This window comes from Pelophylax lessonae (genome assembly GCF_965119305.1).
Source record: "Pelophylax lessonae genome assembly, chromosome: 4".
Lineage (NCBI taxonomy): Eukaryota > Metazoa > Chordata > Amphibia > Anura > Ranidae > Pelophylax > Pelophylax lessonae.
This window is the reverse complement of record NC_138771.1, coordinates 137,765,603-137,780,754: the sequence shown is the minus strand read 5'-3', so window position 1 is coordinate 137,780,754 and position 15,152 is coordinate 137,765,603. Positions and strand designations below refer to the sequence as shown.

At 43.1% G+C, this 15,152-nt stretch overlaps 1 protein-coding gene across 1 annotated transcript in view; it reads left to right on the top strand.

Annotated features, from left to right (window-relative positions):
• The window catches only part of DAPK2 (death associated protein kinase 2), a 106,078-nt gene that overhangs the window by 49,632 nt on the left and 41,294 nt on the right, over positions 1–15,152 (top strand). Inside the window, exon 3 of the mRNA XM_082255128.1 lies at positions 12,175–12,396. Coding sequence (XP_082111254.1) covers positions 12,175–12,396 — 222 coding nt within the window. The remainder of the gene's footprint in view (positions 1–12,174; positions 12,397–15,152) is intronic.

The window sequence follows — 15,152 nt, the reverse complement described above, 5'->3', positions numbered from 1 at the left end:
CGGCTAGCCCTTTATTCTCTTCTACATACCTTCCGTCCTTTGTTTTTAATTTAGTTATTCCTTGTTTTAATTTCCTTTTTTCATTTATATATCATCACATTAATTGGCCTACTAATCAATTATGAAAATAATTATTAGTTGCAGCCCTAATTTGAACCATTTGTGTAGTGGCAAAACTACCAGGGTCGCAGATGTCGCACTTGCGACCAGGCCCTGAAGTTCCACCACCATGGGTGGGCCCAAGCAGTGTTGCCAGCCTCCAAATTATCTCAGTGACAGCTCGAGAAAACAGACTGATTTCTCCTGTCTCTAGGACAGAGAATAGGTCTGTACACTTAAGGGCCGGTGGCTGCTGCTGAGCTGAGTATCTCTGACATTCGTCGCTCACGACCCAGTGAGTTAACTCCCAACTACGGGTGGGAGAGGAGAGAGGCATATAGCTGCTCCTCCTCCTTCTCCTCCTCCCACCCCCTGTTCCCCCTGTGTCTACCTGGCCCACCCAGGCCAGCTCACTCTTGTTGTCTCAGCCCACCCAGCCCACTCTCCTATCTTGGCATACATCTGTGCAGGACAGAGAGAGGGGGGATGTAGGCGGGAAATATGAAGAATAGCAGGCAGCAGCTACTCATTCCAAGCTGTGTAAATGATACCTGAGCCACCAGCTTCCAGCCTCGGCCCTGGAATAAGTGAGCACTGCACTACACTTTGCATTACACATCACTGATCTGTCCCTATCTCCCTCCCTTGTCTCCGCTATATGTCTGCCTGACCCCCGTGTTCTTCCAAGTTCCAGTTAGCACCTATGCTGCCCATACATTGATCGCTTTTTTTTTTTAGTTCGATCGTTACACTGAAAAAAAAAATATGACCCAATTCACCCATCAACACAGATATATGAGGGAATCCTCCCACTGTGGACCAGTGGCCGTACAACCAGGGTTGCTGTCCTGCCCCTGCTATTGACAGCGCTGGTCTCAGCCTTCATGGCAGCAGCAGCGCATAAGGGCCCAGTGTGGGTTATGTTATGGTGGCGATTGGTGCAGGGCCAGTACAGTTTTTTATAGACAGCTGAGCCTCCCACAGGTCACTTAGCAGCAGTAGAACAGCATAGCCTTCTCTGACATGCTGGTCAAGATGCAATTCAGGTGATGCTGTCAGGCAGATCTAATATTAAATATGATAGTGGTTTTATTGATCAGAGCCCCCACCTTACTGGCACGGAGTCCACATAGCTGCTGAACATATGGTTGATTTATATGTGATTGTATTCTTGATTCTTATAAATACTCTGTTTATTAGATCTGACTGGGAGCATCACCTGGATCACATGCCAATCAGCATGTCAACAGATACAGCTATGCAGTGTTACCATTGTTAGGTCACCGACAGGGGGCTCAGCTGTCTATAACCAGTAGTGCTAGCCCTACCCCACATGCGCCCATCAGCCCCATAATGTATCCAACACTGGGTCCTAATAGGCTGCCGCTGTTGCCATGGGGACAGAGACGCCAGACCAGCGCTGTCAATAGCGGGGGGCATGACATCAAGAGGGGGCTGAGGAGGCCCACAGTGGCAGAAAGCCAGGGGCCGTTGCAAGTGTGACCTTTGCAACCCTGGTGGTTCTGCCACTGCGTTGGCCCTTATATGGATTTAACTGGTGTGTTTGTGACATATCTATTGCTTTCTGCCACCATGGGATGGGCCCAAGATGGTAGGAAGGGGGCCCCCTGCAGAACACATAATAAAGGGGACCATAATAAAGGGCCCTGCAACAGGAGTAAAGTGCCTGGGATCAGTGGGGAGGGCCACGGGACCAGAGAAAAGGGCCCCGGGACTAAGGAAATGAAGGAGGGGGGTCAGCGGGACCTCCAAGGTTGCTTGCACCGGGGCCCTCAAGGTTCTAGTTACACCTCTGCATCTGTGCATTGCAGTGTGCTAGAAAAATAAGGCGCTGGTGCATTAAATGTTAGTCCTATTTTGGTGTATTGACAGCCCATTTAACATACACTGCCATCCTACAACACATTTCCACTTAAGCACAATGGTCTGCCCCCAGAATTTGGGTATGAGTGCTGATCACCTAAGAGACTGATGCACACTGTGTTTGCGTGTAAAGAAAATACAGAGTTCTCTAAAGCAGATATCTATGGGCAGAACCCTTACAAACAATCAGTATGTCAGCAGTTGCAAAGAATGCAAAAAAACATTCAAACCTAAATCAGCACCTACTTACAGAGCAACATACCATAAGTGTGGAGGAAATACCAATAAGGAAAAGTCATCACAGATAAACTATGTTTGTTGGTGGTGTATAGACAACAAAAAGTTTCAAGAAATCATTCATCACAGGTGTTGATCCATGTCAGCTATTTTTTTTCACCTAGGAAATACACTCATCTCAGTATCAATATTCTACTCTCTTAGGTATTGACTAAAGTGTTGAGAGGTACTCAACCCAACCTAAAATACCTGACAAAGTTGACAAAGCATTATCAAAGCTATAGGAGAAACAAAAACAAAAAGACAGTTGTGATTCCAAAGGCCTGCCTATGTTTCCTTAGTAAAAGTCGGTCTAGATCTTTTAGGGTTAAGTGTGGTTTTGTGTTGGGAATATATATATATATATTTTTAATGTACAGTGCATTGCAAAAGTATTCGGCCCCCTTGAACTTTGCGACCTTTTGCCACATTTTAGGCTTCAAGCATAAAGATATAAAACTGTAATTTTTTTTGAAGAATCAACAACAAGTGGGACACAGTCATGAAGTGGAACGAAATTTATTGGATATTTCAAACTTTTTTAACAAATAAAAAACTGAAAAATTGGGCGTGCAAAATTATTCAGCCCCCTTAAGTTAATACTTTGTAGCGCCACCTTTTGCTGCGATTACAGCTGTAAGTCGCTTGGGGTATGTCTCTATCAGTTTTGCACAACGAGAGACTGAAATTTTTGCCCATTCCTCCTTGCAAAACAGCTCGAGCTCAGTGAGGTTGGATGGAGAGCGTTTGTGAACAGCAGTTTTCAGTTCTTTCCACTGATTCTCAATTGGATTCAGGGCTGGACTTTGACTTGGCCATTCTAACACCTGGATATCTTTATTTGTGAACCATTCCATTGTAGATTTTGCTTTATGTTTTGCATCATTGTCTTGTTGGAAGACAAATCTACATCCCAGTCTCAGGTCTTTTGCAGACTCCATTAGGGTTTTCTTCCAGAATGGTCCTGTATTTGGCTCCATCCATCTTCCCATTAATTTTACCCAACTTCCCTGTCCCTGCTGAAGAAAAGCAGGCCCAAACCATGATGCTGCCACCACCATGTTTGACAGTGGGGATGGTGTGTTCAGGGTGATGAGCTGTGTTGCTTTTACGCCAAACATAACCTTTTGCATATTTGCCAAAAAGTTTGATTTTGGTTTCATCTGACCAGAGCACCTATCACAGTGCAGATGCATTTATACGGAGACTTGATTACACACAGGTGGATTCTATTTATCATCATTAGTCATTTAGGTCAACATTGGATCATTCAGAGATCCTCACTGAACTTCTGGAGAGAGTTTGCTGCACTGAAAGTAAAGGGGCTGAATAATTTTGCACGCACAATTTTCAGTTTTTTATTTGTTAACAAAGTTTGAACTATCCAATACATTTTGTTCCACTTCATGATTGTGTCCCACTTGTTGATTCTTCACAAAAAATTACAGTTTTATATCTTTATGTTTGAAGCCTGAAATGTGGCAAAAGGTCAAAAAGTTCAAGGGGGCTGAATACTTTCGCTATGCACTGTAATTCTATCCCTGGAGGAGCCACTGGATTGTCTGGGTCCCCCTGCCTTGCTGCAGTGATAACCCACCTTGTACCTGGACCTGAGAAACACAGACACACCTGGAACTGTTGCAGATGGCTTTATTAACAGGAAAGGTCCTGAAAAGGTGGGGAGGGGTTGGAGAGTTGAATAGCAGCAATGTATATACACTTTGACATGTGACACAGATTGTCAATTAGCTCGTCCCCCACTCATGAAGTAACCAGTCAAAAAAAACTAGGGCAGTATTAGAGAACAACACTAATACAACAAGTAGAAATGTAGAAGTGTAAGCACTGTAGAACAGTACACAATTATGGTCACTGAGAGCAATACAAATACCTGCAGCAATAGTAGTACAGTCTACCTAATACTTTAGGACCCTACCTAGCTACAGGCTAATGGAACATGAACTTAGTCCTACCCCCATTGAGGTCCCTTTCTCACCATGGAGCGCACATTGTCCAACTGGAAGATTTGAAGTCCACACAGTAAAATAATTCAACAGTTCCATCAAGCAAATAGCTTTCTTCAAGCAAACAGATAGTAACAACAGAAAACAGTCCAGTCCATCAAGGTTGGTAGTAGACCATTCTCCACTCTTGTGTTAGGGTGGAGTTCTCCATGATGCAGTTCGATCTGGCAATGCCCACAATTAGAACCAGGCTACATTTCCTGAGTATAATTAGGCAGAAGGTATTGTACGTAGCCTTTGGCCTACCACTCAAGTCTGAGCATCTTTTTTTCTGCAGTCTGCTCCGCCCAGCATGTGGTCCTACACAGCAGCACTAGAACAGTAGTACACCGCACAGCACATAGAACAGATACAGCAACGCACCCTAAATGATCAGCTTACAGCACTGTCCTGGATGGCAGACTATGGGTCCAGCAGCCTCTCCATTTCCACAGTCTTCCAGCCCTGTATTTCCTGGGCTCCCTGTTCAGTTCTCAGTCCCCTGCCTTGGGATCTTCTAGGCTCCCTCAGCATTGGTCTCTGCAGCTCTCCCTCCATTCCCAGCTCACTAAAACTCTTTTCAGGCAGTGGACAGGGCCATAAAACACAGCTGCAGCGGCCATTAAGTCCTTTTGCCTTATGTTACCTTACAGTTCCTAAGCCAGCTTTAAGAGTTTAGCTGACGACTAGTTAAAGTAAAGTTTTGTAGTGGAAGAACTGTGAAGAATCCTGCAAAATTTTAGGACTAGGTTTTAGTTTGCCATATTTAAACATTTTTTCTTTTTTTTTATTATTATTATTGTCATGGATAAAAATAGTGATGTAGCTAAATGTTGTTTTCATGTTTAGGCACGCTGTTGTTAGAGCAGCATTTCCCCTATGGTTGGAGCACCCTCATGCCACACTCCTAATGCCAAAGTTTGAACTGCTGAGCCACAATTCCCTACTCAACAACCACAAAATGCCCACTGTGAGATCAGTGTTTGCTTTTTGACATGTTATTTGGGTAGCTATTGGCGAAGGTCAGAATCACTTGCCAAGGGCCTCATTTCAATGTTAGTTTGAACATAGATTTCATGCAGCAATAGGTGATCTAGTTGCAACATTATTGTCACTGATGTGGAAGAAGCATAGAGTTTAGAAAGTCAGAGTGAAATCAGAACTCCTGTTTTGCATACTTGTTCCAGGTCAATGGTCCAAAAGTATTGATTCCATTGAATGAGCATTGATGACAGAGAGCTACCAGAAGAAGACCTCAATGGCAGCGTCCATAGTTTTTTAGTATTGTTTTTCTTTATGTATCGCTTACCCCTAAAGGAGCCGCTATTTTCTTGGGTCCCCTGTTCTCAATGCCACCGACTCTGTGAGCAGTACCACAGTCTTTGTCACATCTGGACTGAAGAGGAGCTATTTATGTGCACTGTCCCCATAGGGCAGTGATGGCGAACCTTGGCACCCCAGATGTTTTGGAACTACATTTCCCATAATGCTCAACTACACTGCACAGTGCATGAGCTTAATGGGAATTGTAGTTCCAAAACATCTGGGGTGCCAAGGTTGGCCATCACTGCCATAGGGCTTGCTGTGTAATGACTTCTCAGGCCTCCTCTGACTACCTGCAGACAGTCAAGGGACAGTTCACACATCCATCCTTACTCCCAGTTGCTCGTTACTCAATAAACAGTCCAGGGGTTTTGTTTTTTGGTATTTATTGTGGAACTTGGATTGTAGAAGGGAATAGTGGTATACTCCAACTTGAACTATATAAAGTTCATAAGGACAACTCACTTGGCCTCACCAGGTTACTTGTGGAAGCAGTCACACTGCTTTAACCATACTGCCACCTGTATGGAGGGGTTAAGTCTTCTTGCTTTCTCTAGCGGGCAGACTTGGTGCAACTACATTATCTTCAGGACACTCTCTATCATCCCCTTGAGTGACACCCGTCCACTGACTCTTCTAGCTGAAGGGATGGCCCTCTCAGGACAGGCCCCATGACACAGATCTGTACTCACTATATGCAGAATCAGATAATTTCTAGTGTCTCCCTTCCAGTCAGCTCTGCAGGACCTCCAGGTTCAGCTCCTCTCTGACGCTCAGGCCCTCAGGTTGACCATCTGAGGCTGCATTGCAACGTCTACAGAGGAGTGGCGGCTGCTCCCTACCTCTAGGACCCCACTCTCCAGCAGAAAGACCCCCAAGCACATGTGCCCTTGGCATTTATACATTATCCCAGCATGCACCAATGCACTTTCCCTTGGCAATCACCAGGGCTGTACTGAATGCCTGTTCCCTCCCCCTGTACAATATGTCTCCCTATTGGACCAGTGTGAAACACTTCAGACAAACTGAGCTGCACCTGAGAAACTTGAGCAGACCTCACTAGCAGATCCTGCTCTCTGGTAGGCAGAGAACAATATAGATTTACCTGGCAATCTTCCTGGTAAGCAGAAAAGATCCAAAACTATACTCTCTCTCTAGCACCTACCTAGGAGGGTGCTACATGGCAATATATATGTAGCAACCAGAGAAATTAAAATGGCAACAACCCCTCAAATAAATATGTAAAACACAGCAAATAGAGTATAGAGTTGGTAAGAAAAATATAAATATATGAGCTCAGGGTATAAAGTTGGTAATAAGACAATGGGCCACAGAATGACCCCTAAATTCTATAGTAGGGAGGGTCCTGCCTAAGTAAAAATAGTAATAGGCTGTCAGTGTGTAGTAAATCCTTTCCATGCTGGTCAGCACGTTGGGTCCTATATCTGGTTTTGGAGCGCTCAAGATTAGTTCCTCACAACCCAGATATTGGCGCCTGATGCAATAACGAATAACTCTCTGTGGGGGCTGGGGCTTTCCTCCAGCTCTTTCTGTGGCTGCATACAATCATTAACAGCCTGAGAGGAGAAGAGGACATGCAAGGCATCAGCAGTGATAGTAGCCCGGTTCCTTCTGCCAGGCAGAGCAGTGCTATGGAACAGGGGCTACATTTAGGTCTCCACCATCTACTACAACATGAAGGAAAGGGTTTGAATAAATTGACTCTTGAAGAGAGAACCCCATTTTATATGCATGCAGTTATTTTCTGTTCTTGTGAGATCTTCAGTAAAAATCATCATATTGTAGTTCCAGTGACCTCTCTTGCCCTGGCTAGCCAGAATCTGCATAATTCAACATGAGGCCTGTACACTGAAAGAGCATACATAGACTTTTAAATTTGACACATTGATCGTGTTGATTGTTTATATGTTCAAAACTTTGTGTTCTAGTAGCTTTCAACAGCCTTTTTCAAGAGAATAGGTCTGTAGATGCTAATCAGTGATACCAAAACCCAAACAGCCTTGTTGCATACCTTGCATTTTAACCTCCATAAGCATAAAAACAAAGAGATTAGTGATAGCAATGCCTGCATGATTGTGTTCTGTTTGAAACACAAAACACATAAATGAGCAAAACCGCATATGTACATATAAAAAAAAACTCCTATATATGCTGTATTTTTCTGCCAAGAGATGGCATTAAAATTAAGTGTAAGAATGATTGTTTTGGTGTAATTATGCCATTTTATACGCATTTACAGTATTATGGTGTTTAGAAGCGCATGAGCGTAAACTCATTCTGCTGGCCTGACTATTCATTGATTCTAGATACTGGAATAAATTAATGCTCCTAAACATGCGTAAATTCTACTCAAAAGCTCCTCTATGAAAACAGCTTTGGGGGATTTTTTTTAATGCCTTAAACGCCACATTTCTTCCTACTTAAGCTGACCATAGATGGTACAAACGATGTATGGGAAGGCTGATTGTATCCAAGTTGGGTGATCGATCAGCTTGGGTATAACCACCAGAATCTCTTATTTTTCTACATACAGTTACTGCCAGGGGCTATAGCCGATAGCAGTAACCACTGTATTGTGGTGGCCTGTGCCCCCCGTTGGCAGACTACAATAGCCCAGCGGGAGGCATTCCCCCACCAACACTGACTGTGTTAATTGGGCATTCGAGAGATTTGTATCATTTATGGCCAGCCTAAAGGCCTGTACACACTTGACGGAAATCTGACTAAATATTCAAATTTTTTCTCTCTCTTGCTCAGCGTTCATAACCATTTTTAGTTGACAGTGCATAAATGTTCACGAAATTTCTCGTCTGATTTTTTTTTTTTTTTTGGGACATTTGTTCCTAGACTTCCGGGTTGTCAGCAACTTCAGATCATGCGCGGTCTTTCGTATCCGATTTTTCACGGACGTACTACATACACATATTAAACGAAAATTGGTCGTCTGGGGATGGAGGATAAAAATTTTGGTGTTTGTCCCTCTGTTTTTTTTTTGTTGAAAATGTCGGCATCGGCTGCTGAAAGTTGTGTACACACTAGCCGAAAATTGTACGATTTTACCTCGAACGGGAATTTTCGGCAGATTTTCTACTAGTGTGTACCCCACTTTAGACTGACTTTTAGGTCTATTTTACAATGACATTTGGACTCTGACTGGTTGCTATAGACAACATCTGCATCTGCTTTCTTAGTTTATTTCTCTTTTTCATAAATAAATAAGCCCTTTGAGTACACTCTATAGTAAAGGAACACCATATAAAAGCAGTAACAGGTGCCTCTATCTGTTAGGTGAAAGGTGATATGGTTGGGGAACTGTTTGCTACGTGACGACACACCTGTTGTTGGGCAAACAAAATGAATAAGTATTGTGAATAATACAGTGCACTAGACGTACACTTTATTGTACATTCTATATTCTAATCTTGCAGCAATTGGCTTGTTACTGATTACAGAAAAGTTTCAGCAAGTACAGGCAACTGCATGATTTGGAGAAATATTAAATACACACTAAGAGCTTTATATATAGTACATGAGAAATGTGGTCTGCAATGCCGCACTTCAGGCAAATGTGAAATGCACTACAATTCATATAAGGGAGCTGTTTTCCCTCCAAAGGATGTTTTCAGTTTGCCCAGTTAGTCCTGAGATTTACATAGACAGCACAGCCAATATGGAGCCCTTGTTTTTTTCTACTGCACTTAACCACTTGCCGACTGCGCACAGTATATTTACTGCGGCAGTCAGCCCCGGCCAGGCAGAGTGACGTAGGTCTACGTCGCTCGCCTGTCACCGGGTTTTGAGCCAATAGCGGGCGAGCGCGCGCCCGCTGAGGCTTGTTCACGGAGGAGTGCGGGCGTGTGACAGGTGGACCGGATGTCCGCCGGTCACACTACGATCGTCTGTAGAGCGGGAGAAAGGCGGAGCGGCTTATGTAAACAAGCCGCCTGTCATTCTCCCCTGTGTAAAAATGGAGATCAGACGGTTCTACTAAGTAGAACCGTTGATCTCTGTTTTTACACTAGTAGCCATGTCCCACTACAGTTAGAATCACGCCCCTAGGACACACTTAACCCCTCCCTGTCCAATACAGTTAACCCCTTCCCTGCCAGTGTCATTTTTACAGTAACAGTGCATATGTATAGCACTGATTACTGCAGTAATGTCACTGGTACCCCCAAAAGTGTCAAAAATGTCAGTCAAGGGTCCAAACTGTCCGCCGCAATGTCGCAGTACCGCAAAAAAAATCGCAGATCGCCGCCATTACTCGTTAAAAAAAAAAAACAACAAAAATAACAAAAATCTTTCCCTTTGTTAGTAAACGCGATAACTTTTGCGCAAACCAATCAAAATACGCTTTTTGCAATTTTTTTTACCAAACATATGTAGCATAAAACAAAAATGGGCCGAAAATGTTAAAACATTTAGATTTTTACATTTTTTTGGGGGGGAATTTCATATAAAAAAAAGTGAAAAATATTGTTATTTTTGCAAAGTTTACGCTCTTTTTTTGTTTATAGCGCATGATCAAAAAATCGCACAGGTGATCAAATACCACCAAAAGAAAGCTCTGTTTGTGGGAAAAAAAGGACGTGAAATTTGTTTAGGTACAGCGTCGCACGACCGCGCAATTGTCCATTAAAGTCACGCAGTAAAAAATCGCAAAAAAGGTCAGGAAGGGGGTAAAATCTTCCGGGGCTTAAGTGGTTAAGGTTTAACTTTTCAGTACATGTCCAAACGTCTTGTGTTCTTATCTGCACCGAGCCTGCCGCTCTAGATGAGCTAGACACACTTTTGTTGTGATGGACACTATACTTGCTAATATAGACAATCCAGACACACTTGTGTTGTGATGGGCACTATGCTTGCCGCTATAGAAATCCAGACACACTTGTGTTGTGATGGGCACTATGCTTGCCGCTATGGACAATCCAGACACACTTGTGTTGTGATGGGCACTATGCTTGCCACTATAGACAATCCAGACACACTTGTGTTGTGATGGGCACTATGCTTGCCGCTATAGACAATCCAGATACACTTGTGTTGTGATGGGCACTATGCTTGCTGCTATAGAGAAGCCAGACACACTTGTGTTGTGATGGGCACTATGCTTGCCACTATAGACCAGCCAGACACACTTGTGTTGTGATGAGCACCATGCTTGCTGCTATAGACAAGGAACATGAAGAGAAAGTGGCCACACACCAAAACGATGAGTTGATAGTAACAAAAATGTATTTGTACAAATCTGGATACAAGGTACAACTATCAAGTCATTGTTTTGGAGTGCGGCCACTTTCTCTTCATGTTCTTGTTATCCGGTGGCGATCCGATGGTCCAGCACCCACGGCTGATTGTGGATATAAATCCACCTGAGCGGTGTACATCTTCTTTTCAGTATGCTGCTATAGACAAGCCAGACAACTTGTGTTGTGATGGGCACTATGCTTGCTGCCTAAAGACAAGCCAGACACACTTGTGTTGTGATGGGCACTATGCTTGCTGCCTAAAGACAAGCCAGACACACTTGTGTTGTGATGGGCACCATGCTTGTCGCTATAGACAAGCCAGACACACTTGTGTTGTGATGGGCACCATGCTTGCCTCTATAGATAAGCCAAACACACTTGTGTTGTGATGGTCACTATGCTTGCTGCTATAGTCAAGCCAGACACACTTTTGTTGTGATGGGCACCATGCTTGCCGCTATAGACAAGCCAGACACACTTGTGCTGTGACGGGCACCATGCTTGCCACTATAGACAAGCCAGACACACGTGTGATCTACACTGCACCAGCTGCCATAGACGAGCACTATTGCCACTCCTCTCTTCTGTGTGCGCTGTCTGTCACTGCCCCCTCTCCTCAGTTAGTGATGTCCCTCAGATCTCATTAAAAATTATTTTCTTTTTTAGTAGGGTGGTCAAACAGCAGGGGAGAGAAGAGGGGGCACTGTTGATCACCCTAGCTCAGCAAAAGTAGTACAGATCAGTGCAGGACCAAGTGTTACATGGAGTATTCAGCAACAAATTTGTAGTTATGGTGATTCTTCTTCTTTGGGCTGGGTTCACATATATGCAAATTTAATGCGTTTTTAACTGCATCCAATTCATATACCATGTGAATGTGAATGGCTTTCCATGCAGTCAGTTCACGCGAGGCGGCAGCAGTGCGGTTTCAAAAAGGGTCCTGTGCATTTTTGGGTCCAGTTCAGGTGCGATTTCAGGTAAAAATTTGCACCTGAACCGGTGAACAGAAACGCACCAGACTGCCGCATTGAAACCGCGGCCTATGTCCCAATAACCAACTGTGCATCCAGGACTAATGATTTGAAGCACCGATATAGCTGTTTCAACCTCAAAAAATTGTTTCAGCCCACTGTCCCTCATCATGAATACTGACGAGGAGTGAAAATATAGCACAGCTGTCGATAATTTTGATACATTTGATACATGCTCATATTTGTAACCCAAATCTGAAGGTTATACCTAAAAAGACTGTGATATGTTCTCATCCAACCTCCCTTCTGCATTACTTTAGACTTACGTCTTGTTTTCTGTTTCCCCAGTGGGCAATTTGCCATAGTAAAGAGGTGCAGAGAAAAGAAGACTGGCACAGAATATGCTGCAAAATTCATCAAGAAGAGACAGAGTCGCGCCAGTCGTAGAGGTGTAATCTGGGAGGAGATTGAAAGGGAGGTGAACATACTACGTGGTATCCAGCATCCTAACATCGTCACCCTTCAGGATGTATATGAAAACAAGACTGATGTGGTTCTCATCCTGGAGCTGTAAGTTTAAAGGGTTAATGAAGAGAGTATGTCCAGTACAGTGACAGTACAATGTGACCTAGTGACATTGTTTCATGTAACGGGGTAGTAGAAAGAGTATGTCAAATCTGATGACCATGGAATGTTTGAGGGAGCCCAAGACTAAGTAATTGAATGGTAATGCCACAAAGGAAAACCATATTTAGGCATAATAAAATTGTCAAGGAAGAGAATAATAATGATGAAATGAAGGAAACATTAAACACAGAGACAGGAAGCACTACTGGACAAGTCATAGTGCAGAAGGAAATGAAACAATTCTTCCTTCCTTTAGCTTCCTCCTCATCTTCCTATGTGATGTCTTTCACATAATATCTTTTGTACAGAGTCCCAAGGATCACTGGGGGAGGGTGCGTTTCATGAAAGGACTTTGCTTACAGAATGTCAGGATGTTGATGAGGTTATTTTCATGATGTTCCCTTGTTAAGGTCATAGAACCACTTCAACTGGTATTTACCAAGCTGCAAAGATCATGGTCATACAGTGTCAGTGCTGTAGCAGAATTTGCCACTTTGTGAACAGAAAACCATCTTGCTACTAATTAATGTTTGTTTTGCAAATAGGACATTGTATAAAAAGTTCCTAGCTCTTCTTCTAATCTAAGGCCTTGTGCTCACTGCAGCTGTCAATTGCCGTCTTACAGACGTTTGACATTTTTTCTGCTCCTAAATGCCCTACTATATTAGCCTATGCGTCCATGCACACATAGGCATTTACAGGTGTTAAGGGGCACAAATCTGAATGCACCAAAATCACGTTCATAGAGGGCAGAAGAAACACCCAGCGTGCCTAAACGTGTCTAAACACGCCTAAACGCCAGGCTTGTTTGGCAATTGAGCATTTATTCACTTCAGTGGCCAAAATAAATGAATATTCTGCCCAATGAAATTAATAAATGCCTAAATGAATGAATGCTCTAATGAATAAATGCTTGAAGCACCTTAACGCATCTAAACTCACTTAAATCCATTTAAAAAATGTGGCTTTAGGTGCTTTTTTAACACTGCCTATCTTCTATCATGAGAATGGCGTTCAGAAAGAGCCTAGTGTGCATGATGTTTAAAGCGGAGTTCCGGCCTCAAAAACGACTTTGGGCCATCCACTTGCTGAAAGAAATGGATAGTCCTGATTTTTTTTTTCTTTACTTACCTTGTTTTTGAAGAAAGTATACTTACCTTCCTTCTGCTTCCTCCCTCTGTGGCCGTGGCCCGCGCCGTCACTTCCTGCTTGCTTTGACTCCTGGGAGCTGAACGTCATCGCTCCCAGGAATCAATGCGCCTGCACCGGCCCTGCTCATCTCTTCCAGTGCAGGCGTGTCATTCCCTGCTAAACATGCCCAGAAGCTGTGCAGGAATGACGCGCCTGCACCGGAACTGACGAGCGCGGCCGGTGCAGGGCATTCTGGGACAAAGAGAACAAAGAAGAGGACACCGAAGAGAACGCCCTGGCTTCAGCTGCCCACACCTGAGATGGCAGCGCTGGACAAGACATTTTCAAGGTAAGTATTTCTTCTAAAAGGTAAGTGCGACCTGGGACAGTTCAGAGGCTATCCATTATGAAATGTACTAGCCCTGACTGTCCCGGGGGTATTTTTATTGAAAAAAAGTTTCCGAGGCCGGAACTCCGCTTTAATTAAGATGTGCATATAGAGGATCAAACATGGTTTTGTGACACTGTTTACAGTAATAAAAAAGAAATTTTTTCTTCTATAAAATTAGCTCCTAATTTGTGATTTTAATATAAAAAGGCAGCGAATCGACCCACACTTTTTAAGTTCAACATTTACCAATGTCTAAAAAATGTTTATTAGACACAATACAAAGTACAATGTACAAAAAGGAGTTATGCGGAGCAGCAGCGGTCATAACATAATAAGGCGACTTCAAGGCTGGAGCAATTATCCATCAGTTAGCAGATATATGGACATGTCATAAAAATGACCAAAGGCATACATAGTAATGATACTGAGTGCATTACCCTACGGCAGTTAAGTGACAGAACCTGAGTACAAAGAAGGAAAGCAAGAAGTAAGGAAAAGGCGAGTTTCAGACCTATTGACCTCCAGAGTTAGCCAGACCTATATGGAGTTAAGAGGACAGCTGGACATTCATATATTGGGCCCACGTGTCCCACGTCTTCTCAACCTGTTTTATAGTCTGATTTGTTATTCTCAAACTGTATGATTCATTATACTTGTTATCTTTTCATGGGTCATAATCCGTGATATCTTATGTTTGGCTTGAGCCAAGAAGACCAAAGTTTTCTTCCACACTCCAGCTATAGTAGTTTTGGCTGCCAGCATCCCACACCTTTTACATTGCCATATTTTTATTTTACTAATGACTTAAGTAACAACCAAAGGCAACAATGGAACATGTACAGTATGTGTATTTGTGTAAATCCTTATATTTACTACTAGATATCTTCATTGGCAATAATCTCTGATAAATGTCATCTATAGCTGCTGATCTTACCTGTGTAGCATTAAGGAGGAATTCTGGTTTGTTTTTCTATTTCAATTTTTGTACATTTTTCAGATGTCTTATTTGAACAGTCTACTTCAGCATTTCAATGGAACTGAGGTCTAGACCTAAGCAAACTAAACAGCATAAAGACAACACACACATTACAAATTACATAATACTTTTTTCCTGTCTAAGGCCATGCAGATATGGTCCTTCACATGTCGTACTTTCCAACACCTGTTTCCACATCTG